This window comes from Corvus cornix, chromosome 3 (genome assembly GCF_000738735.6).
Source record: "Corvus cornix cornix isolate S_Up_H32 chromosome 3, ASM73873v5, whole genome shotgun sequence".
Lineage (NCBI taxonomy): Eukaryota > Metazoa > Chordata > Aves > Passeriformes > Corvidae > Corvus > Corvus cornix.
In genome coordinates this window covers 39,157,726-39,182,904 of record NC_047056.1, presented here as the reverse complement: position 1 = coordinate 39,182,904, position 25,179 = coordinate 39,157,726, and the positions used below count along the sequence as shown (strand labels likewise).

Below are 25,179 nucleotides of genomic sequence, written 5' to 3'. Positions count from 1 at the left end.
GGGCCCAGAACTGGACACAGAACTTGAGATGTGACCTCACCAGTACAGGGGCACAACCACATCCCTGTTCCTGCTGGCCACACTATTGCTGATACAGGCCAGGATGCCATTCTTGGCTACCTGGGCACACGCTGGATCATGTTCAGCTGGCTGTTGATCAGCAGTTCCAGGTCCTTTTCTGCCAGGCCCTTTCCCACCACACTGTCCCCTGCCTGTAGTGCTGCATGGGATTGTTGTGGCCAAAGTGTAGGACCTGTCACTTGGCCTTGTTGAACCTCATATCTTTGGCCTTAGCCCCGCGATCCAGCCTGTCCAGATCCCTCTGCTGATCCTACTTACCCTTCAGCAGATTGACACCTCATCCAACTTAATTTTGGCTGAGAACTTACTGGGGGTATACTTGATGTCCTTGTCCAGATCTTTAATAAGTATATTGAACAAGACTGGGCACCAATACTGAGCCCTGGAGTACACTACTGGTGACCATCTGACAATTGGATGTGGCACCATTCACTTCCACTCTCTGGGCCTGGCTGTCCAGCCAGTTCTTAACCCAGCAAAGAGTGGACCTGTCCAAGCCATGGGCTAACAGGTTTTCCAGGAGAGTGCCATGGGAGACAATATCAAAATCTTCTGTTAAGAAGAAGACAACATCCACAGCCTCTAGGTGAGTCCTCTGGTCATAAAAGGAGATCAGGTTGGTCAGGCAGGACCTACCTTCCCCACATCTGTGCCTGATCCCTTGATTGTCCTGTATGTGCCGTGTGAACACATTCAAGATCATGTTCCATAAGCTTGGCAGGCACTGAGGTTAGGCTGAGAGGCCTGTATTTCACTGGATCCTCCTTACAGCCCTTCCTGTGGATGGGCATCACATTGGCCAACTCCAGTTGTCTGAGACCTCCCTGGTTACCCAGGAACTTATGATGAATGATGGACAGTGGCTTAGAGAGCTCTCCCATCAGCTTCCTTGGCTGAATACCATTCGTTCTTAGACTTGTGAGTGTCTAAATGGCTCAGCAGGTCACTAGCTACTTCCTCCTGGATTACAGGGGGTCTATTCTGGGATGCTGAAGTCATCCCATCTGTGGAAACTCCATCTGCTTCTCACCAATAGCTTGTGGCAGGCCTGGACTGAGATTTAGGCTCAGTTATGTCATGTTTTCTTCTGCTCTAGCTGGAAAGATTCTTACAAATTAAAAAAGAGAGTTAAATCTGCAAGCAATTTAGCCTAGTGTTTCTCCACTGAAACTACCAAGAAGGCTTGTTAATAGTTTTTCATCCCAAAGATGCGTTTTCAAAGTGTGGTTGCCCTCCCTTTCATAGAAATGATTTGCAACCATTCATGCCCTACAAGCAACCAGAAAGCTATCAGAGCTTGCAGAAAGGTTGGAGCTGTGCTTGACAGAAGCATCTCCCTGCACATGAAATGAGAAACCTCTTCTTAAGGGGTGAGGAGTGCTGTATTGAGTCTTAGGACATTAATAACTCAACTGTTAGTCTGGTCAGTCTCAAGGCGAAATTCTCTTGCTATTAGCAGCCTTCTGCGATACCCATTCCACTCTAGTTTTATACCATTGCACTGATTTTGATGCTCTACCCTGCAAAGGAAGTTGCTTTGATATCTTTTTGCTCTTTTATTGTTACTGAAAATGCTGATTCAGTATTGCACTGCCAGCATGCAAACATGTGCTGCTTTTTGTGTTTGATGCTAGACTACTATATTGATGCAACCTGGTATGCATTAATTGTATGGTTTCAATTTGTCATTGGGGACTGCTGAAGAAATAGGCAGGAGAGTTAATTGTGCCTCTCTCACGAGACTTTTGGTTCCTTCTCCATTCACAGCCGGTGAGGAGATCTCCCTTGTCCCTGGCCTCTGTGTCCTCGCTCTCTGTTTGCCCAAAGTTCCTGGTGGATTCTGTTGCATTTAATTGGAAGAGCAAGACACTAATTTTCAATAATTTCTCAACTTACCCCTTCTAGATGGTGTTTACTAACACAGCTCAGCTGTAGGATCTTCAACAGTGTCTGGAGTTAGCAGGATGTTTTGGTTCCATTCATCTCAATCCTTCTTTTTATCAACATTCACAGCACTTTCTGATGGAGATAAAGATGCCCTGAAAAGCTTCCAGCCCAAGTTAAAAGGAGAACAAACAAGAGAGAAGGGCAATATGGAGGGAGGTGACAGGGAAGAGGGGAGAAAAGGAATGGAGGCAAGACTGGCATGATTATTGGAAAAACTTATTCAGATGACTGATACTAGTGAGTTTTCCAGATTAATATGAGTAAGTTTTACGGCTTTTTTCTGAATGTAGCAGAGGCCACTGTTTAAGTTTCATTGAAGTTAATTTTGTGAAGGGGAATAAGGTGGGAGGAAGAAAGAGTGAATGCATGCCAGATGGGGTTTAAGAAGAGAAATCCATGCATAGACAGCATGAAAAGAGCTTGCAAGCAGGCATGTGAGGGGAACACAAAGGGGATGGAGGGAGGGAGTGAATGGAGATGGGGGAGGGCCAGGCTGAGCAGATGGAGACAGCAAGAGGAGGAGGATGGGCAAGTGGTACAGGGATTTGCTTGTAGAAAGACCCTGGAAAGTAAAAGTAAGGAGTTTGGCACTGGCTAAGAGTGGTGGAATGGAGAGCACAAGGAGACCCCTTGGGTGCTGAATGCAGGTGATGGTGCAGAGCTTGGCACCCTGGACAAGTTCGGGTGGGTCTGGAGGTGACTGAATCCTCTTCCTGGGACCAGAGCCCACCTCACATCCCTGGAGACCAAGGCTTTGCTCCAGAGTTGCAGTGATAAGGCATGATGAGAGAGAAAGCATGCACAGAGAGAAAGCATGATGTTGTTTAAATGTACAGGGAACAGGATTTATCTAAGACCTTTCTGGAGAGTCCTTTGCTGTAGTCAGCATTGCAGCCATGATTCATGCACAGTCATAAAGATGTTAAAATGAACAAGGTACCAGCTCGTAGTAACTCAAACATGCAAAATCTGTCAAGGGGACAGCTCAGAAAAGCAAGAAGGAAAAGCTCCATGTACAAAGACATGAAAAATAAGGAGATAAAAATTATCTCAGTAGCACTCACACCTACAGAAATGGAGGGCAGACTTGTCTAAAAGATTTCCAACATAAAAAGAAGGTGTAAGAACTTCCATCACCTGTTGCTGAGGAATAACTCCTGTTTTTTGGTAGAGGTGATGCTTGTCTGCCTGCATGGAGAATCAGGAGTAGGCAGAGCAAACTCGGGTCGTCAGTTTTGCCTCATCATTGCAGGCCTTTATTAAGGAAGAGGGAAAAGGACCAAACTGCTAGCAGCTGGTATAACCAGCTAAAATGTTACGGTCCTCCTGTTAGCAGAGAGCAGGATGAGAGAGCAGGGACCGGCAGGGTATACCATCTGAGAGACTGAGTGAAGAGGATGGACAGTAGAGAGGAATTCCTGTCCTGTGGGAGATGGGCTGTCAGGGGGAGACCTAATTTTGGAGCAGAGTGCTATCCCCAGCCTAGGAGTGCCCTCTCTGCCATCTGAGTATGCTTTCTTAGTCCATCTACGCCTGAGAGAGGCTACTGCACTGGGAGAGAAAGTAATTTTTTTCTCCTTTTATTTCTCATTTTAAGTCTGATTCAATTTGTGGAACAGATCAGAAAAAGATGGTATCTGTGTTTAGATGTATCAAGTTGTCCAAAAAATATCTCCCAGTCTGAATATGAAGTGCAGGTCCTTGAACATGAAGATAAGGTCAAGAAAATCTAGTATTTCAAGGGGTTTTGGGGATCTTTGCATGTTCATATACATAAGTCACTTTAAGTTTGACGTTTACATTTTTTTACTCCAGACAGCTTTAAAATAACTTTGGTTTTGGCTTTTTTATTCTTGTTTGTTTGTTTTTGCAAACACATTCATTTTGGGAAAAAAAATCAGGGGGAGAAATAACTAAACTTTTTAAAAGGTGGAATATTTTTCCCAGCTGAGCTCAGATGGCCTTGGTGACCAAAACTGCGTGGTGGTAACACGCAGCTCCTTGTCCCTCAGCCACATATATGTTGTTTGCAATCACCACATCAAGCAAATTGTTGCTTGGGGAATTACCTTTTGGATGAGTGTCGGGGTGATTCAGAGTGTGTTCGGTTTTGTGATTCACGGAGCTGCAAAGGAAAACTGATGACTGGGGGCAGGGGAAGGAGCATGACAGTAAGGCAGAAAATTAGTGTCCAGAATGCATTTGTGATAGGCATGTTTCACAGTTTCTAACAATATGGGACAGAGACATTTGGCAACCAGTACATTAATGTTGCATGCTTTAATCTTTCTGATAGTGTTTTAATATTTTACAAAAACACTACTGCTAATGTATGAAAACTAGTATTTTTAGATTGCTTCCACTCTTAGGTACTGTTTTATCACACAGAACAAGTTGAACCAGACAGTTACCAGTTTGGGAAGGCACTCTGTTTGTCAGGCTTTGTTCTGAAGCCATTGTTTGTCTTCTGTTCTGCCAAATTTCTTCTTCATGTGAAAAACTCTGGTTAAACCATGCATCCCCCTTTCCCTCAACAATTTTTTCCCAAAGTTAGTGTTGCTAGGAACATAGAAGAGGCCATTGCAGACAAGCCTGTCAAGTGGTTTTGCTCTGCTTTGAGAGAGTTTATTCTTAGACAGTTTGGAAGAATCTGCAAGAAATCTCAGTGAAGTCAACTGTGGAACAAACTGCTCATGGGAGAGGATTTTTCCTAGCCTCATTCATTGAATTACCAGCCTAAATTCTTAAACTTAGGTGAACTTCTTTTCTAATTTCAAGCTTAACCTTGCTAGCTGGTTTTTAAAATAGCAGTGATTCACACAGTATGGTTACACATTGCATATTCTAAATATTTGTAATCAGTTATACAGTATTAGCATTTCTGGAGAAGAAGCAAACCTTTTTAGTTATTAACTATACTACAGTACCCTGGCTCCCCAAGTTTCTGAAAACAACTAGGCACCATCAAGATGCACAAGTGCTTAGGTATACCTCAGCATTCAGCATTAATTAGTTAGTTTGTTCTCTGTGTGTAGTAGTCATTTGTACAAACACAGTGTTCATACAGTCCTTAAACACACAAGAACAAAATGTTTCAAGGATTAAACATGGGCTGAAGTGACTTGTCAGCTGAGGATGCTCAATCAATGCCTTGGAATATACAGAACTCTAAAAAAACATGATCAATAATGTGTACCAATGGAGTCAAAAAGACCATTTCATTGGGCTTTTATGGGAAATAAAATGCGAATAAATATACCAACAGTAAAGAAATTCAGGAAAACTATTTTTCGAGTAAACACAGCATTTCCCAGACAGCAGGACATAATGGTTTTGAAGTTATCTGCAAAGTCAGAATTATTCCCACAGTAACTTATGGTGAGTAGCCTAATCAGACAGTGACACAAAGGAGGAATGAACTTTAAACAATTTTTCTGGTGTATTAAGTACAAGATGCTTTCATATAGCATCTATTCCTTTTGTCCCACATGGCTTTCTTTTAAAACTATACTTATTGTAAAGAACTGTAAAGAAATCCCTTTCATTATGCAGTTAATGCAGGGCTTGAAAAATGTACCTTATGTCTAAAAAGCCAGTGGAGACTGTGTCTTGGGCAGCTTGGTTTGGTCTCATGCATGAAAAGCTCAATTGTAATTCTGCTTTCCCTGGCTTTCTGAGGATTTTTTTTTTGTTTGTTTTGTTTTCAAACATGCTTGGAAGGCACATGTTGACGAATCAGCAAAATAGGACAGTATTGTTAGCTTTTTAAGTGATTTTCCATCTGGTAGATTCATCTAATTGGAGTGGTAGGCTTGAAGTTATTTGCTGCTGCTTGTTTCATGCAATTCAAGTACCTGCATGGGGATTCCTAGACTTCCCCTATTTCCTGTGCTCATAGAGAAAGGGATCTACTCCTTGTCCCATGTAACTACAGCAAGTACTCACCTGCAGCATGAGGCTTAGATAATTTCTTGCATTTATTTCCCTTGGAAGGAAGAGAACCTCATCTCAGCCAGATCCCTGTAAGCTGCAATTGGAGAGGCTTTGAAAAGGGAAAAATAGAAGAATTATGAAGAGAGAATAAGGCAGTCAAAGAAGGGAAGGGCCGGAAGAAAAGGCAAAAAACATGTGGTCTGGCTCTTCTCTTTGACTGCTGTAGAAATAACCCAATCTATTGAAGTCCATGGCTTTCTGCTGGCACAAAGCAGAAAATCACGTGCAAGATTTCAGGCAAAGCAAGGACACAATTTTTCATGTAGGTAAATGAGTGAATTAGCATTGTTTAGCTTGGACTTTTCACCAAGAAGACTGTTTTATGATTTGAGAAGCAAGAACTTGAAGGGTCCATTAGACAAACATATTTCTGATTGCCTGAAACTGCTGCAGGGGTGTGGTAGGATTTTAAATAACTGCTAGCTAAATGGCAAAAAACTCCCCCAGAGCTCCAAGGTGGTGACGCCACTTGACTCCACTTACTTTTCCATTACCTTTCTCTACATTTCCCTTGCTTCTGAATTTTAACATGCCATCTGATTAACACAGCTGTTTTTCCTTTTTGTTTTGTACTTCCATACATGAGATTACTAGATCTTTTCTATTCCTTCCTACACTTATTCTTGCATTTCCTTAAAATGCTGTAGAGTTGGGGACATAGTATACACTAATATCCCTTTTCTAAAAGAGAAATATCTTTCCTGAAACAGCTATGCTGATTTTCATGGAAGAGTTGTAGTGTGAATTAACTTTTCATTGTTTTTATTCAAAACAAGATCGGTTTCAAAAAGTCTTTTGAAAAACTGAATCTGACACACAGTGTACACAGAAGCAGAAGCTGTAATAAATCCTGCTGGGGTCAGGCAATTTGTGTCCCAAAAAGGAGTACAGGCCAGTGTGACTGCAGCAGCTGCTGCTGTGTCAGTTACGTTTATATTGCTGCCTGAAACCCAGCTATTGGAAAAATCTATGAAAAACCTCAGAAGCACCTCAAACTGTGCACAGCTTCAACACAGTTCACGTGGATCACATATTTTAGCTTGGCAGAGTAATGCAGTGATCTTATGAAAGCTGTTGATATTAACAATGCACTAATCTCTAGGTGGGAATCTTCCCTCTACACCCAGGCCAGGCCAGATATCTGATTACAAAGAACAAGTTCTCACTTACAAGAAGGTAGGTATAACTGGGGAGGTGGGGGCTTTTCTACATCTCACTGTGAGCAAAAAGTAAACCAAGAGGTTGGCAGGGATTGGGTGGGTTTTTTGTTTTGGTTTTTTTTTTTTTTTTAAATCAAATAACACGTCAGTTGCTGTTGTTTGAAGTTTCTAAATGTCTTCTCAGATTAAACGAAGTCATTTATGTACATTGTAATTTAATGCTTGGTGGAGTGGCCTTGCATAGAAGACTGGTAGTTCATAGACAAGGAGGGATGGTTTGATCTCAGCCATGAGTGTGGTTTTGAAAAATTACACTTCTGTTGAATATGAGGGTTTGTTTTAAAAGCCATTTAGTGTCACATATAACAAAGAAAAATGGCCATGGGAAGAGGGAAAACAAAGGAGGGCAGAAGTTTGTTTTCCTTAAAAAAGCAGGACAGCAGGCACTAAGGACAAGCCATGCATTGTGATCATGCTCTTGGTGGCTGAGACAGCAGGAGGCTTTTTAGGCAGGGCTGGAGTTGTGCTCTTTGGGTGGCTACCCTGCTGGAAGAGCTCGTCTGCTTGCCTTCCTGGAAAGGCAGAGCAGGCAGCCAGGTGCCCTCCAGCAGTCTGCGGCTTTCGGGATCTGCTTACTTTGCCTCTGCCTGAAGCCAGCCCCAGCCTGGACTCTGTCCTCCTGTGTGCAATGGATGAGAAAACAGAGGGTGAGGCTGCAGGCAGAGGAACAGAGGGGGGACCAGAATACATTTGCGTCATTTTTTCAGTGGTCTTTTATAACTCTTTTCTAAAACTCCCTGCATAACTTCGGGTGTAGGGGTGGGGGGGAAGGTTAAAATTTTGTGTTTCTTCCTCTGTAAGGCAGCATTAGTGAATAATGCTTCCATGTTTTGCAGAGCTGTCAGGCAACATCTTGAGTATTTGTGGTCTGCAGAAATATTGGGTGCTGTGGACCCCCTGAGAGCAAAGCGTTTATAGGTAAGGGGAAGACAAATGCTCTGATGGCATAAGGAAGGTTACAAATTGAATTTAGCAAGAATTTATTTGGGGACTGACCTGGTTTTGTAATTTCTTTCCTACATGCAAATAAGGGTGTGTTAGCAGAGTTTATAGGTTATAAAATTTGAGAGGCCATTTTCTGCACAGAGGGGAGCGGATGCAGAGTTTAGTATGATTCAGAGAGCTCTGAAGTCTGTATGACTGGAAGCAGAATGAAACATAGCAGTACAAAGTGCAATATCATTCACCTAGGGACGAATATGAATGTTGTCTTTGAGGTCATCAGTTGGAAACAACCAGGAGGAAAGAAAGTCCTCATGGCTATGTTCATCTCAAAACGACTTGGGCAACAGTGACTCCTCCCACCCACCCAGTGCTATGATTATGATCTATCAGGCAAAATGTCTCCAAAAGTACGGGCAAATGTTTAAGCTGTCTGTAAAACATTAGCAAGAGCCTGTCTGCAACTGTAGTCACCTGCACTGAGGAAAAGTGAATTCCAAGTGGAAGAGGTATAGCCAAGGGCTTGTAAGGTGAGACACCAGAAAACAGAACAACTGTTATATGAAAAAAACTAAAATATTGTGCCTTGATTAGTCAAGGAAAATGGTCTGAGAAAGATAAGACTACTCCCTTTAAATACCAAATGTCAAAAAAGTGGAATATATATTTTAAAAAATTTGCCTGTCTCATTTCTTTTCCTACCCCGTGTAAAGGTTCCTGTGGCTCCCTTTCCCCTTCATTTAAAGCCCTGCTCTCCAGATCATTTACAGCTGCATTAACGTTATCCTGTTATTTTAGAGCTCCATGGGGCTGAAATAGTCAAAATCTCAACCCCCATAGTTTTCTAGGTGAGAAAAATGGTGTTCAATTTTGAGTTTGTATTGTGATAAACCATGTACAGAGCATGTGCCAGTAAGCAGGAAAAGCTATTTTCAGCAAAAAGTTCTGCTTTTCCAATAAAATTAATCAGATTTTATTTATCAAAGCCCCATCCAGTCAAACCACAACTGGTTAGAGTAACCACAGGTGAAAACCTCACATAGAGCTTTAGCTAAGTGGGAGGTTTGCAGTCTCACAAAGGAATCCTATCTCCAGAAATAAACCCAGAGTTGCTCCTGCATTAATGGCTTGTTTTGTCTGGATGTCAATGTGTACTGAAAAAAAGGTAATGATGGATAATTATATCAGAGTGTGCATGAGCCATATCAGATGTAGAGATGGTCTGATTGACTTGGGTGTTGGGACTGCTGTGTGATTTACTTTTTCTGCTCTGGGAAACTAAGGGGCTTGCCAGAAGCTTTGTCAGTGTAGGGATTCTGTGTTATGGGGTTTGGTGAGAACCACATTGTTCCTTTGCTTTGAAAATAGTCAGACCCAAGGTTCACATTTCCATCTCTGCAGACTGTATCCAGCAAGAGAAAGCTGAGCTGAGGATGCTGTAGAGATTGCTTCAAGTGGGTTACATTGTGCTTTCCCTTCTGATTTTGTCCTAAAGGTGCAGGACATTAACAGAAAAAAGAAAAAAAAGATAATATCAAATAAATTTTAAAAAAAATCTTGTAGGTGCTCAGGTCTGTTCTTTACAAATATGATAGCTCCATATTTATTTTCTAAATAATAAAGCAATCGGTATATTTAAAAATTCCTGCACTGTTTAGCTAGCAGGAATACAAACATTCCCAGCCGGAACAGGACTCCTGTTAGTTATACCTATGGAATTTAATTTTACTTTCTTTCTAAGGAGAACACATAAAGAAATTATTTGTGCCTATTTTATTTCTGGACTGCTGATCTTGTGTTATCATAGGGGTAGGATGTGTCCTATTTGTTCTGCTTGAACTCTGTGGTCTGTGCTCAAGACTCCCAGTCATTCAGAGAATCCATATCAAGCAGGAGAGATGAAAAACTCCCTGTCTCTCTGGCCAAGCTGATAAGATAATGCTGCTTCACTGCTACCATCCTAAAGCCTCCTTAACAGGCAGCCCCAGGCTTCTGGTAGAGTACAAGCAGTCTCTGTCCTTCCCTTCTTCTACTTTAACAGCTAACCTTTATTTAGACCCAAGTCTTGGGAAGAATCTTCCTCCTCTTTTGAGGACCAGAGCTTTTTGTGGAACCTGGACAGCAGAAGGGCAGGAAGATGTGCTTCTGTTTGAGAAAAACTTTGGAAGTAGTAAAGGGAAAGCAGGTGAAGAGCTTGTTGCAGCTGAGAGAACGGGGGTGCTGCCAGCTTGAAGTATGTTTACTTTGTTGTAGCAGATGTGGCAGCATGGGGAGAAATAGTCAGCTGGAGAGAAGGATGGATCATGCATGAGGGAGAGAAAGCTATGGGAATAACAGGAGCTGCAGGATGATGGCAAGTGAGATAATGGGGAATAAGTAAACAAAGAGATAAAAGACAATGAATAAAAGTATATGACAATTCTTCTCTTATTTCTAGAGAAGAATTGTACTGAATCAAATAAGCTGGTCTGCAATGGTCTAGGATTGTGTATGTGAGAGTATTTGTTCTGGGATGATGGCAGTAATACCCCAGCCTTCTATGTGGTGGGTTTCACATGCTGATATTAAAATGTTGTGTAAAGACAATCTATATTGTTATGTTGATTCTGCAGCTAGAGAAATATTGTCTGTATGGGAGAGAAAGAGAGAGGGAGAACGAAAAAGAGAAAAAAATAGAGAGAAAAATGGGAAGAACAGGCAAGAAAAAGATTGCTAGTGTGTCCTAGGGTAGAATATAAAAACATGTTCATAGTGTGTGCATGTATGTTGCTGTAAAGAAATAAGTTGGTTTGAATTTCTTGGTCCCTAAAGTTAGGATGGGATGGAGAAAAGTTGCTTAGGTAATAAATATTTCTCAATTTTATCAACTCAATTGTGGTGAATGAATGAATGTGTGTTACAGCAGTCTGAGACCCCACGTGGGACAGTTATGTTTGTACAACAAACCTGAAGAGTTCAAGCTTTCACTTTCAAAGTCAAGCTTTCTAGTTTTCAGGACTGCAAATGTGAGTTTCTGTGTAGAAATAGGTCATGGTTTTGAAACCAAACTTTCTAGAAAACATGTTGAGTAATCCGTGGTTGCCAGAGATATGCATTTCTTTGCACTTTTTGTCTCATCAATGTGTTAACTCTGAAAGCTAATGACTGCCATTTCACTATCAACAGACACAGTTTCAGGTCTGACTTTTTTAGCAGAAGGGCAGGAATGAAAGTCCTGTTCCTCAAAGGGGGTAGCTTGGTAGTCACTGCAACTGAAGGAAGGAGGAATTCAAGCAAAAATGGTGAAGCATTCTAAAAAAGCACTTATTTCCCTCGAGCAATGATCAGACATCACAACAAGTTGCTTGCATTCATGGTTTGTTTGTAGGTCATTCTAACGGCTGGACTCAGTCTCTTTTTTTTTTTTTTTTTTTTTTGCACCTGCTGTTAATATCAAAAAGGAACCAGCTGTAGGTTTATGTTAGAACAAAATTTTACACTTAGAGCTGAGACTGCTAGTTGCATCAAAGAATTTGCCAGTGATGGAGCAGTAGGACTTTTCATGAACTGTTCAAGCCATGTGGGGGAAAAGTCTGCTTCTTTTTACTGGTTGTAAAATTTGGGAAAGTGAAGAAAGGGGTTGCAAGAGAGAGTTATAGGGGAAAGCTGACATCTCTGTTGTGACAATAGCAGTGTATACTCTGTGCTATGTGCTAGCAAGATGCACACAGAACTCATGGTGAATGAGTACAAAACAAATCACTATTAACCTTTCCTTTTGGATTTTTGTTAAATCTGTTCTTTAGTTCATGTAAAGAATATAATTTTTATGCTCTGGTTGTATACAGAATAGAAATAACTTGTCTGGAGAAGATAGCAAATTATAACAAAATCCTATCATAAATTAACTCTAGATTTCATTATGAAAACAAAAAGGTAGAACTACAAAAATGCTGATAATGGTTTTTTTTTCTTGCAATGAAAATGGCTCTTCCAGCAGTACTAACAACACTGCTATTGCCTACCATGCCAACCATTACATCCTTTGCTGTTTGTATTTCATTACTGCTTAGAGGCCCTGGTCCCAGGCCACGATCCTGCTGGACAGGATTCAAAAGACCTTTTTTGTATCAAAGAGCTTGCAATGTTTATGGTGCTTTTGGTTTGTAATAAAGCACCTCAGTAAAGAGAGCTGCTACTGGAGTTTTAACTTATTTAAAAGAGTTTTTCTGGTGGGGTGTCCCCTACTTTAATAACAGTAACTTAAACCCAAGCAGCCATTTTGCTCTCTGAAAACCCTCTAAATAAAACCAATAAATATTTGTTCTTTGTCCTGCATAGGAAAGCACAAAATGCTAGATGGCTTCATAAGGTCTTGTTTGGCTTCTTTCATAGTATTTTATAGGGAAAAAGTATGAGTACAATTATTGTAAATGTTTCTCTTTGTACATTGATACCAGCTCTTTTTTATTTCAAATTTTATCTTATTCTTTTTTTTATTACAATGTAATTGTAATAAAAATTGCAATATGTCTACCTGAAAATTTTGTGTTTAAAAATGTCCTTTGCCCATGAAGTATCTTCTTTCCATAAGAATTGCAGTTTTTCCCTGGAAAATAATGCTGAAAACTTCTCATAGTTTTGAGCATTTCTAAAAGGAAGTAAAAAAATTGGCAGGAAAATACAAGGTCTTCACAGCTTTATTAAAGTACCCACTATCATACATCACACAGCATAGCACTTGTAGAGAAAGTTTTATCATGTATAGTTCCAGCCACAGAGCCTTTCAGCTGTGTTGAAAGCTGAGCAGAAAGTGAAATGACATAGCAGAGCTGAACGAAATACTGAAAGTAAACAAGATATTTATCTACTTTTTTTTAATAATTATTTTTCTGGAAGTCAGTTATCTCTGAAACAAATCTGGACTTCTTAAAAATGTGTTTTTTTTATTTTCTGAAAGAATTGCCATTCAGTTTGTATCTCACAGTATTTCTTCTTCACCTGGAGTAGGTTAATTCCCCAAAATATTTTCAAGATGGCTGCTAGCCCATGTTTGCATGTTACCAACACCTGCAGTTAATATTCATGTGGAGAAGGGGTGGCTTGGATGAGTGTTTGTGGGAATCAAAGAAAATGGCTGATAAATACCCCTTAAACAAACTTACTCCTTGCATGAGCATGGTGTTTCAGAATAGTCCTTTGTAAGAAAAAACTCTTATGAAGTAAGAGATTCTATAAATTACTCTAAAGATTTATAGAATAAGACTTTAGGAAACATTGTCTTTTCTGGAGGTTTCTAATTCGTGATACCAACTCAGAAGCTGGATGGTAATTACTGTATTCTGTAAGATTTTTTAGCAGAAAATCCCTGAAAAAACACCCCAATTATTGCTATCAACTTGCTTAGGACTTTTCTACAGATATTTTTACTTATACTTATTCAGCCTCAGAGTTTGGGTTTTAGCTGCATTTAGCCTTTTGTTGCCCCTGCCCCACTTTTCCAGCAGATTGCCTTCTCTCCATCTCATTGTGGCTGCTTCTGTCTCACCCACATTCAGGTGGTTGGTTCTGTCAGCTCCTCTACTGCTGTCATCCTACATTTTTATAAACTCCCTTTCCCTATGGCCTGTCCTATGTATTCTTTTTTTTTTTTTTCAAGGAATTGATCATACATCGAAGAATGGACTCAGAATATAAAGATAAGAGGATTTACCAGGCAAAAGAGTGAGACCAGATAAAAGATGAGTCACTGTCATCCTTAAAATGGAGCCGACAGAATTGGGAAAGAACAGGTTTTTGGTTTTAAGCTGTATTTAATACCAAAAAAACCTTTGTTATAACTTGATTTTACTTTTTCCCCACAATGTTTTCCTTTAAGTATTTTGATTAATATTGCCAAATTATTGCCAAACAGGCTTATTTTCTGCATTCAAACCAGGCCTGTGCTTGTAAGTACAATGCACCTGCTAGCTTCAGTGTACTCTGCCTCCTGAATTCTTGTGAAATCACATTTACCCATGTAAATACTACTAAAATCCTTTGGTCGTGGTTGCAGTGACACAGGGCATTTGTACCAGAACCCTTGCACCAGGCACAAGGGAAAGCACCAGAGTATTTTAACTTGCATTTTGTTGTGTTTCAGAGTTTTTGAAATCCATTTTCCTTCAGGGGGAGGGGGTGTGGGGGGGGATGATGCAGCAAATCTCACTGTTTCATATCGGAGTGGGTGAGATTTTCTGGTAAATGACGTGGGTATATGGTTAGTACTACGGTGGGATCAGTGATATCATTGCTCTATGGCAATGGAAATTTTGATGCTGACTGAGCAATGAAAACCCAGATTGACATTGATGAGCAAATGTGATTCACCACTAATTTATCCCCAGGTATTGAGATGGCCATGAAGCATATTTAACTTGTCTGCAAATCTGTATAATTTACAAATATATATGTAGAGAGCTTGAAAATTAATTTTCACTAACTTTTGTCTTCTAACTTTTCTCTGTGATTGCTTTTGCTTGCCCAGCCAAGAAGCAGGTGACCAATAAGGTATGAATTGCCAATGGCTAATGAATAATAATCAAATGAATAGTTTGTAAATAGCCCTTAACCTGAAAGCTGCTTTTCTGGTATATCTGATGATTTCTTACAAATCAAAATGTATTTTTCCTGTTCGATGAATATACAGGTACATATTTATACATGCACAACTGACATGCCTTGTAGAAGTACACAGATTTCCAGTCTGAGGCAGTGATATTTGAACAACTGCAGTTTGGATGAGCAGCAGTTGAGGAATTTAGCATAGACTAGCATAGTTAAACAAGATTTCTACAATTATAAATTGATGATGTAAAGTTTCAGTAATTTACTCTTGATATTGACAGAACAATTTGGGACTAATCTGTCTAAAGGACCTGCTTTAATTTTTTCAGGTGACTGGCTCTTGGTTTTTGTCAATCATTTTAGTCTGATTAGATCTTTAAATCTAAACATTTTTGTACAAGAGTTTTTCTAATAAGAAATTGTTAATTGCTAAACAAACAGGCTGCAATAACAAAATACAATTCACTGAAATTGTTTCCATTAGTTAAGCTTTCTCTCAGAGAATTTAAATATTTGCTGAATTTCTAGTCATTGTGCAGCAGTTTTCAGGAAAAATGTAATGGTTGGACTGAAGGAAAAAAAAGCGTCTCGCACAAATAGGCATGCGAAATAGAAGTTATTAAACTATTTTGGTAAAGTCAAATGTACTAAGAGAAAGTGGATCACAAAAGCAGATTCAGTTTTCTGCATTTTAGTTCAGGATTTTTAGGCAACAGGTTTTAAGAACCATGCAGATGGAAACAGTTTAGTAAAACCTAAGTCTTCTTTTGTTTTGTGGGGTTTTTGTTTGTTTAATTAGAGTATCTAATCTGTTTTTGCATTCTAAACTTTTTGAAACTCGGTGGATTGTTTCTTCCTGTTACTGAACATTCAGCTGGCTGGAAATGCACTTTAATTTGAAAGCGTTGCTATTTTCAGAAGAACATCTTTTTCAGCGTTACAGATTGATACGTAAAGACTCCAGCTTTAACAGGAGTTGGTGTGTATTCTAGCATTAAAAGAAGTCCTTAAATGATAAATATAAAATACTTGAACGACTTAAAACCCAAAAGCGTAGGTTTACACTGTTTTCAAAGCAGGAGTCGAAATTCGAAAGAGCGAGCCTAATTTTGAGCGGAAATAGGAAGACTGCCGTAGTTCGATGAGGATTCCCGCCGACACCTGGACCCGGTAATGCAGCACCTGGAGTGGTAGCGGACGGCGTAGAGGTCTGATCTCCGGGAAGGTAGAGGAGCGAAACAGAATCTCCCGCTTTTCTGGTGCCCTGCTGGCAGCGGCAACACAAACATATTTTCCGCCAGTGTCCGCAACGTTTGCGGCGGTGCCCGCTCCATCCCCTCCGCGGGCAGCGCCCGCCCGGGCTGCGCGGGGACCCCGCCGCACCTCAACAAAATCTGCTGCCAGCGGCACGGCGGCGGCCCCGCCTGGGTGGGCACCAGCGCGGCGGCCGCTTCTCCGCCCGCTGGCGGGTGGGAGCGCCAGGGGGATGCGCCGTCTACCCGGGGAGAGCGGTTCCCTCCGCCCCGTCCAGGTAGCTGCGGGGCAGGAGCCCCGGGCGCGCTGTTCTGCCACGGCGGGGTGGCACTGCGGCGGGTACGAGTCCCTCGCAGCCGGACCCCGGAGATGCCCCCCGCGCTGGCGGTCGGCGCCGGGGGTGCCCCGAGGGAGCTCCTGCCTGGCGCTCGGACAGCCCGCGCTGAGCCCCACGCTCCCTCCGACGGCGGGGGCAGCCCCGCTGCCCGACAGCTGCCGCCGGGCGAGGGGAGGCGGCGGCCGGGCACCGCGGCCCCCGCCCAGGTGAGCGCCGCCGCTTCGGGGCGAGGGCAGGGCGGCAAGGGCTGCAGCGGCTGTCCGGGTGATGAACGATGATGGCCGGTTCCCGGCGCTGACAGGGCTGGGGGCGCTGCTGTCCCGGGAGGGGACCTCGGGGGCGGACTGCCCGCAGCCCTGGGGCTCCGTCGTGCCGACGGGAGGTGCGGGGCATCGGCTCTACGACGGCCGCGGTCCCGCTCGGCCCGGCCGGAAGCGAGCGCCCCGGCAGGGCTGAGGAGAGCCCTGTAGCCGATTGGTGATGCCGGCCACCCTTTCCTGCTGCTGGAGATGAACTCCGGTGGGCTCGGACCTCTCCTCCCGTCTTTCGGCGGCTGGCGCCCAGGGCAGGGAGAGTTAGGGCGAAAACGAAATAAGCGCGGCGGGGGCTTTCAGCGCCGTCATCGGCCCCGCTCCGATCCGAGCCTGCCTTTGGGCTTCCCTTGGCCGGGCGTTCGGCCGGCGGCTGCCCCGCTGAGGGCCGCCGTAGCGCGTACCGCCGGGACGGGCGGGCTGCGGCCGGCATGGCTGGGTGAGGCGGCGGGGAGGGACCCCAAATGCCCAGGCACTCCAACTCGGGGTCGAGGTGGCGGCTGGCCAGCGCGACAGGTTCCACTGGCGAGCGACGGTGCCTGTGCTTGCGGAGCAAGGCCGGTGTCAGCCCCGGGGCCACACTGCACCTGAGACCAGGGTCTAAGGCAGCTCCCCGCCGAGCCGGAGGGCTGGGGTTGAGGGGTGAGTGGCTGTCAGTGTGCCAAGTGGTGGGAAAGGCGGGGGGGACCTGAAGGAGACACGTGTGATGCTGAGCGTCGGGGAGGGTCTGTGCATCTTCGCGTAGAAACGGTGCTGGATGCCCTACAGAAACTGAGGGGCAGCTCTGGCGTCTCCATCCCAGGCACTGGAGGTCGTCTGCCTTTTAATCTCAGTGGCTGGAAATATATGTTTAAAATAATGACACCGCATAGGGAGGATCTTTTCCTCGTGTTTCTCCCCGCTTTCCCTTTAGGTAACCGCTGTGCCGTAGCTCTCATGTGCGCGCCTAGCATGAGAGGAAGGGAGGGAGGAAGGGAGGGAGGGAGCCTGGGAAGCGCTGGCTCCGCCAGTGGGCGTTTTCTGGTGGCCGGGGCTGGTGCTGGAAGCGGCACTGCAGTGACTGTATCTGCCTCTTTGCAGGCGAGCGCGCTTATAAGGGGCAATATTTGCCTTGCTCGAAGAAAATACAGATTGTTGCCGTTTTCTTGCTTTGAATGCGAGGTGGGAGCATGGGGGAAAGCGGACTTTAAAAGGGGATTGAAACCGCTTGGCGGTCAGTAGCGCCCTGTCCCCTCCGGCCTAAAGGGGGAACGGAAATGTGAGGATTTTATGAGGGCGGGGAGCCGGGGTACGGAGGAAATACTGCCCGGGAGTTGCCGGAGGGAACGCAGGACCGATCCGCGGTTGCCCCTTGTTTGGCTCCGTCCTTTTGCGGCTTCCCCTTTCGCTTTACTCCGGTATCTCTGCTAGTCGTCCTGCCTTAAACTACCGCGAAAGGGAGGGAAGAGCGGAAGCATGTCCAACCCGGAGAAGCGGATCTTATCCCGCCCCTCGGCCCCCCTGGCTGCAGCACCCGGGGAAAAGCCCGGCTCCGGCAGCAGCCCGCTCCACTCCCATGGCCAGAGCGGTGGAGGTGGAGGCAGCGGCGGGTCTCCTCCTCCTCCCCCCGCTCCTGGAGGCGACTCGGCTCCCTGCAGCTCCCTCTCTCTCCTCCTAACAACCACCACCAGCAGCAGGAGCCGCTCTGCAGGCACAGCCTCCTCCGCCGTCTCCGCCAGCATCGTCTCTAGAGCGGCAGCGGCTCCTTTCTTCGTTCCAATCCCCTCCTTCTCCTCCGCTTCTCCATCTTCTTTTTATTTCTTGCCGCCGCCTCCTCGTTTCCCCTCCTCGTTTTCCTTTAACCTCACAAGTCTCCAAGGGAGGGAAGGAGGAGGAGAGGCAGCGAGAGCGGGAGGAGGAGGTGGAGGAGGAGGAGGAGGAAGAAGAGATGTTGGCAGAGCAGCAGCAGCAGCAGCTCACTTGATCGCCCATCCAGGCGGCAGTGGCAGGAGGAGACTCTTCTGTTCTTCCTCCATCCAGGGCTTGCTGCTCCGTTCCGCAGCCGGCGGCCCCCGGCAGCACCACTCCCGGCTCCTCCTCTCCCCAGCCGCCTCTCGCCCGTGGTCCTGCAATTCCCTCGGTGCTGCAGCAGCAGCAGCCCGCGGCGACGGGATCCGAGGAGGCGACGGCCCCGGCGGGAGCAGGACTCCTAGGCGGCAGCAGCGGCAGAGAGGCGCCTTCTTCTCCTTCTCGTCTCCCCTGCTCCTAGGGCCAGACATGGAAGATGGATCTAATTCTGCAAGCTGCTTTAGGAGGTTTACGGACTGTTTCTTGAATACAAGTAGGTACCGGAGCGCTGTGCCCGGCGACGGGTCGCGGGTGTCTCGGGGGAAGGCGAAGGGCTGTGTCCGAGGCTGGGTGCATGCCTTGTGGAAAGGGCATTTCTTTGTGAGTGGGGGGGAGGCGAGGACACAAAGGGGCCGTATACGTGGGGCGTGCGTGGACGCATGGAGGAGCGGCCGGGTGTGTATTGAGGATGCACGGACAAAGGGGATGCTCGATGTAATTGAGTGCTCTTTGTGGGAGCTGGCTGTTAACGCCTCGAGGATTTCGGTATCATTCCGGGATCAGATAGCTCTACGTATATGAATGTCAGTCTTTAGCTTGGTACATGCTTAATTTGCTCAGGAATGACACGTAGGGGAATGGAGACTGTCCCCCCCTACTTACTTGAACAAGCAGTAAGGAAGCATTATGGTATCGGCAATTGACAGAAAAGCGGCGGCGGAGGACCGAAAAGGGTGAAATGGATCGCTTCTTTCTGCATCCCCCGTCAGATCTGCCACGCGCGTTCACATTCCATATTTCTGATTCGGCTTTGGTACCGGGTGCCGCCTTCCCCTGGCCGTGGCTCGTTGTAAGGCGGGCCAGGAGTCCGAGAGGAAACATGTGCTCCTTGCTACCGGGGGGCTGGCGCTGGAACGGGCATAGTGACCGGCTGGGGTGGGGCTGAATAAAGGGGGAATTGAGACGCTCCACAAAGGGCGCCCCGTAGCCAGCCGTTCCCAAACCCTGGCCGGCTCCCACCGAACCCGAACGCGGGGGGAAGGGCGCGGGCCGCGGTCGCCCCGTGCCGGCAGGCGGGAGTGGGGGCCGGGCAAGCAGCCGCTCGGCCTCCTCTCGTGCGGGGCTCGGCGAGTGCCCTTCCCGTGCTGGCCGGGGGAGCCCGGCGGGAGCGGCCCGAGCCCTGAGGGCGGGGTGTGGGAGCGAGGAGGAGGCTTCGCGTGGCACAAACTCCCCGTTCGCAGGGATGTGCGGCCCGGCTGCCCCTCGGGTGTCTCGCCCCTCCCGCCTCCGAGGCGCTTCCCCGGCACGCCGCCCTCCGCCGGGTGGGCGCCGCGGGGCTGGGGTGGCCTCGGAGCGGCCGGGGCTTCGAGCCAAAACCTCCCGGGGTCTGGCTGCCCGTGTACCCCGCCAGCCCTCAGTTGTAGCGGCCCGCCGGAAAATGTGCTGGGGTTCGGTGTGGTCATGGGACTAAAGAATTTACAAGCGGAGCATGTATCAGGGCTGAAATAATTTTTTTTTTACCAAGGAACTTTTTTTTTTTTCTTGTCTAGTATTTTGATGCTTAGGGTGACTTCAGTCAGCTGTGGTTATATTTTCTTTTTGAGACAGCTTCTTAGTTTGTGGACCTATGCCTAAAGGTATCCCTAGACTTGAATTGTAATCTGTTAGTATACTTTGATAAAGGTGGCTTTTTGGATACAGGTAAACCATGTAGAGTTCACTGGGGGGAGGTGAGAAGAACTACAGAGATGTTCACTGAAACCTCGTTATCTGTTTTATTGCTTAGAGCTGTCTTGAGCACAAGAACCCACAAGTGTGGTAGTACTTGTGTTCCAGGACAGAGGTGAATAAAGATGATTATGTATTTGCTGCACTGTCTTTTTGAAACTTTATTCAATAGTTAATTATGTTACAGAGCTACATACTTGTTTAGTCTTGAGACCTGAAGGGCAGCCTAAGCTCTTCCAGTTTTAATTTGCTTTGTGTTTGGGAGAGGTAGAATGCTGCCATGAGTGTGGTATGATGCTGATGTTTTAAAATAAGTGGTCCTGAGAGCAATGGACTGAGGCAGGGAATGTGTATCATGTAGGGCAATTCACTCCTTGCTAGACCAGGAAAAAGATGATGTGGAAAACAACAGCTTTGTTCAAAACACAGTTTTAAAAGCAGTAGTGAATTCAACTTAAGCTATTTTATGAACTCTTGAACACAAGAAATTTGGTCGTCTTTCACTGAATGTGACCTCTGACTGAAGATTTTCCGGCAGGCAGGAAAGGAGCAGAACTATTCTTTCCCCTGTGAGTTTACTGATGTCTAAGACGACATGCAGCTTCTCTCTGTGGAAACACTTTTCCATACTCTGCAGCCTGCGCTCATGAAACTTTCAAGAACTCAAAAGTCTGATATTCTCTGCTCCTCTTTTGAGTGTGATTGAAACTGACCAATGGGCTCAAAAGGTATTAGTGAGGCCAGGCAGATGGATGGACAGACATCCACATGCGGTACATATGTACGTATGTGTACACTTCCCTCCCTCCCTGAGTGATTGCATAAATCTGATTTCCTTAGGAAACCAGGCTGAAAAATGGAGTGGAGGGAAGTCAAACAAGATACTATTCAGTTCCAGTGCAGCTACTGCAGAGAGCACTTGTCCAGCTGTTTGGAGTACTGTGCACAGTCCTGGTTACAGTGCAGCTGGAAGGCTATCATTGTTTTGAAGAGGATGAGATCATGTAAAATAATGAAGATAATGTGCTGTGTCTCATAGCTTTTGTCTCCTGAATTTTATTTTATGTTCTAAATCATACCTATGTACATATATATGCTCTTTGACTTTAAAGACAAAAAAAGAAGCCTAAATATTTTTGCAGAGAACCTGAGGAGTTCTGTAGGGAAGAGAATTGAGATGAATCCTTCTGGAAAGAAGATTTAAAAGTGACATAACAGAATCCTCAAGAGTGGAAAACAGTGAAATTGCTAGAGATGTGTTCTTCTTTCATCTCTGAGCTCTTTCAACTTGCATGCTCTCTAGTCAGGATTTTGTTAGAAAGATTATTTTTATTATTGTTATTATTAAAATTTTAGGTTCCGCAATACTCAGTTTGTGCCATATCTGGCTATTTATCTTATTAAAATTCGTAATGAAGCACTGGACTGCAGAAGCTTATGTGAGCTTCATGTGGTGTATGTTGTTTTTCTTAACTGTTTAAAGTCTTGGTGCATAACACGGTGTTTTAAGAAACTTCTAGTATTGAACATCCTGGATCAATACTCCAGTGGAGTTCTGTCATATTTTGAATTCTGCAAGTTGCCAGGTATTCCAGTATTTCAGGTCTCTGGGAAATGTCTTACTTTTAGGGGAGCATCCTATCTTCCTTCCACATTCAAGGTCTTCTCTCATGGTGCTGGTGTAGCATATGTCATTTGTGTCCCATGAGTCTACTGGCAGGTATAAGTTCTTTACAGTATGTGGGCTTTCTGCTTGTCAGAGGATTAACAGCATATTGTTAGTATATACAGTTATCTTTTTTCTGGCTTTTTTAGTCCATACCTTCACATGTCACAGAGACTTTCTGATTAAGCAGCACTCTAAGAAAGAATAAACACAGTAAGATCTGTAAGATCAGTTCAGGAAAAAAATAGCAATTAAAATTCAAATAATGTCAAAGGTATTCCTGTTACTTGATCTAGTGGGAAAGTTAATCTTGTCTTGAATCTTGTTTTTCCCTGGTCTGTGTATTCATTTTTTTGCAGTCAGGGTGTTAAATGCTGATCTTCAGCAATCATCCCTTGTGTGAAGGTGGGCAGAATTTTTACAATTAAATCATGCTTAAAATTTAGATGAGGTAAAAAATGGGATTGTCTCTGGTTTGCACCCCATGGATTCTGACTCCAGGTTAATTGAAAGCAAAATTATCACTAAAGTAGGATATAGTTATGATAAGTGAAGTCATTCAACATCTCCCATCAGGACTGGTGTTTCACATTTTGCATTAATGTATAGGAACACCATGTATCCCGGTCTGCAGCACTGCCATTCTATTTAGTGGGATAGCAGAACAATACATAGGGCAGACAGCAAGGAATGGCAGGGAAAGGTAATGAACACCATGCAAGCACAAGCAGTTAACAGTGGAGAAAGGCTTGCTTGGTCAGGTCAGGTATTTTTACAAATGGTTGTCTGTAAAACATGCAGTTCCCATTTGGAATATCTAATGTCCTGTTCCTTTGACTCCACAGCTCTGCTGCCTGTGTTTGCCTGATGGCTTGGGAGTACCTAGCACTCATAAGCCTTGAGAGAGGAGGTAACGCCTTCCCTGTTAACTCAGTAACCTTGCTCCTCCTGTGAGATGGACTGTGGAAGGTGTGATTATGCACAGTGGGATAGTTTAGATGAGTTGGGAGATGATTTCTTTTTGCCACTTGTGTGAGGAGGATGGCAGTTTATTTAATATTCTAACACAAGGCTGGCAACTTCATTCACCCCATTTGTGTCCTTCTCCCTTTTGCTCATGTTTAAGCCACCGTCATCAGCTGGACATGGTGAAAACCTGATGCGTAAAGATGAGTTTTTATTCAGCATGTACATGGCTTAGTGACTTGATTTTGAAACAGTCGTATGAATGCTTATTTCCACTAATGATCTAGGCCATATACCTGGCTGACTTGCTCTTATATCATCTGTCGTAAAGATCAGTACAGCAGTAACTTTTGTTTAGTTTAAGATTCTGTGCTGTATTCTAATACAAATATATTAACACCAATGTTCTCTCAATATTAGGAAATCATGGACTTAGTTCTAGACTCAGAAAGTTAAGAATGAGAGTCTGTAAGTGAGTGGATTTATGACTTGGAAAGGGCTTATGCAGCCTGTTGATTGATATTAACCTTACCTGTATTTAAAATTGTATTTCAGATTGAGTTTAGTATCAGGTCGTTATTTAATGCTACTTTAAAAAATATTTGGATTTCAAGTCATTCTGTTTAATAATTTAGAATTATTTTTTTTGCTTGTTTTATAATATCATAATTTTTGACTGCTGGGACTATCATTGTATCCTAAAGGAAAGCTAAAATCATAAGTAAAAAATATTTAAAGAGAAAAAAGGCTGTTTGAGGTTTTTAAAATTGTTTTTATACTCCCTCTGCTGGCTGTTTCAAATACAAGTACCTGTACTCGAACACTGTTACTAAATCTGATTTTCTTTTTGCTGTTTTGTCAAGTAAGTAGTAAAGTGTGTTGATTTCAATTTTTTTTTTAATAATTAAAAAAAAGTATAATTGTTAAATGAAGAAACACTATTTGCAGGAATGGGAAGTCTGGCACTTTTTTTTATGGAACAGTGTTTCCATTTTTGTTATACCTTGTATTGATTTTAACTCTTGTCCTAAAAACAATTTAATCTTTGTGTGTGTTGGTCACATCTTCACTAGTAAATTTCACAGAAATAACCATTCATATATTGTTCCAAAAGATTTGGTTAGCTGTTTCATTTGTTGTAACAAATTGACTGTCCAGCTTTGAAGAACAGCTGTGATAAAACCTAAGTAGTTATGATATGTTCTGTTAAATTAAAAAAAGGTAAAATCCAGTAATGAGTTTGACTTACTTCTACATAATTAGCTACAATGCCACACTCAAAGTGTTCTGCAGATGTAATGAATAATTTCTTAAGGTACTGGTTTTGTTATAGTAGTGTACAATAGCGTTTATCCAAAATATTTATAGCACCCAAAAATTGTAATTTATAGGAGCTTCAGAGGTTATATACAAGGGTTGCTTTATATATTATAGAAATGAAGGCATTGCATTCCCCATGAGTGCCAATTATGGCTGAAACAGTTCGGTATTTCTTGTTGGTATTTCTGCTAAAGATCCGGCCTGCTCTGTAGTTTGTCCTCGCTTGTGCTGGTGCTTGGCTTCCCACGGCCAGAGTTTGAAGAGTGCCTCCTACTGTTTAGCAGCTCTGAGAGTGCTGCTGCCTTTGCCATCTGAAGGCTCTCGCAGCTCAGCCTTGCTTGGCTTGGGGATGTGACAAGTTGATGCAGTTGAACCTGACAACTGTGTTGAATCAAGTCTCAGCTTTGAGCTCTGCTATTAAATGATGCAAGGTTTTTTTCTTTCTAATTTGTTTCAAGGTGAGGACACAAGATTTTCATCCTGGCAGGTGGGCTTCCCTTGCCATCCTTGTCCCCTTTTAAAAGCTTGTGAGAAAGTGTCATATTTCTGTGGTTTCTTCATCACTTCTTGTCAAGCTGTCATAATCAGTGTGGGAGGAACCAGCCTGGCTGGTGTTTATTGAAGACTTTGGCTCCTGCTGTGCCAGACAATGTAATGTTGTGTTGCACACTCAAATGAGGCAGTTCAAAAGGCAGGTAACAGACTCACCACCATGACTTTGTTAACAAATGAACATTCCAAAATGCTCATGATGTGTTTGCTTTTGCAGGAGAGGGACAATCT

At 44.0% G+C, this 25,179-nt stretch overlaps 1 protein-coding gene across 4 annotated transcripts in view; it reads left to right on the top strand.

The window, feature by feature from the left end:
- PDE10A (phosphodiesterase 10A) overlaps window positions 1-25,179 on the top strand; it is a 347,833-nt gene that overhangs the window by 157,675 nt on the left and 164,979 nt on the right. For 2 of the 4 annotated variants that reach the window (XM_010391640.4, XM_039568838.1), the window contains exon 1: window positions 17,724-18,990. The exons of 1 other annotated variant lie outside the window; for it this stretch is intronic. In XM_010391640.4, coding sequence (XP_010389942.3) covers window positions 18,126-18,990 — 865 coding nt within the window. In that variant the 5' untranslated portion in view covers window positions 17,724-18,125. Of the gene's footprint in view, window positions 1-17,722; window positions 18,991-25,179 lie in introns of those variants that run through there. One more of the 4 variants, XM_039568837.1, reaches the window with a different exon arrangement.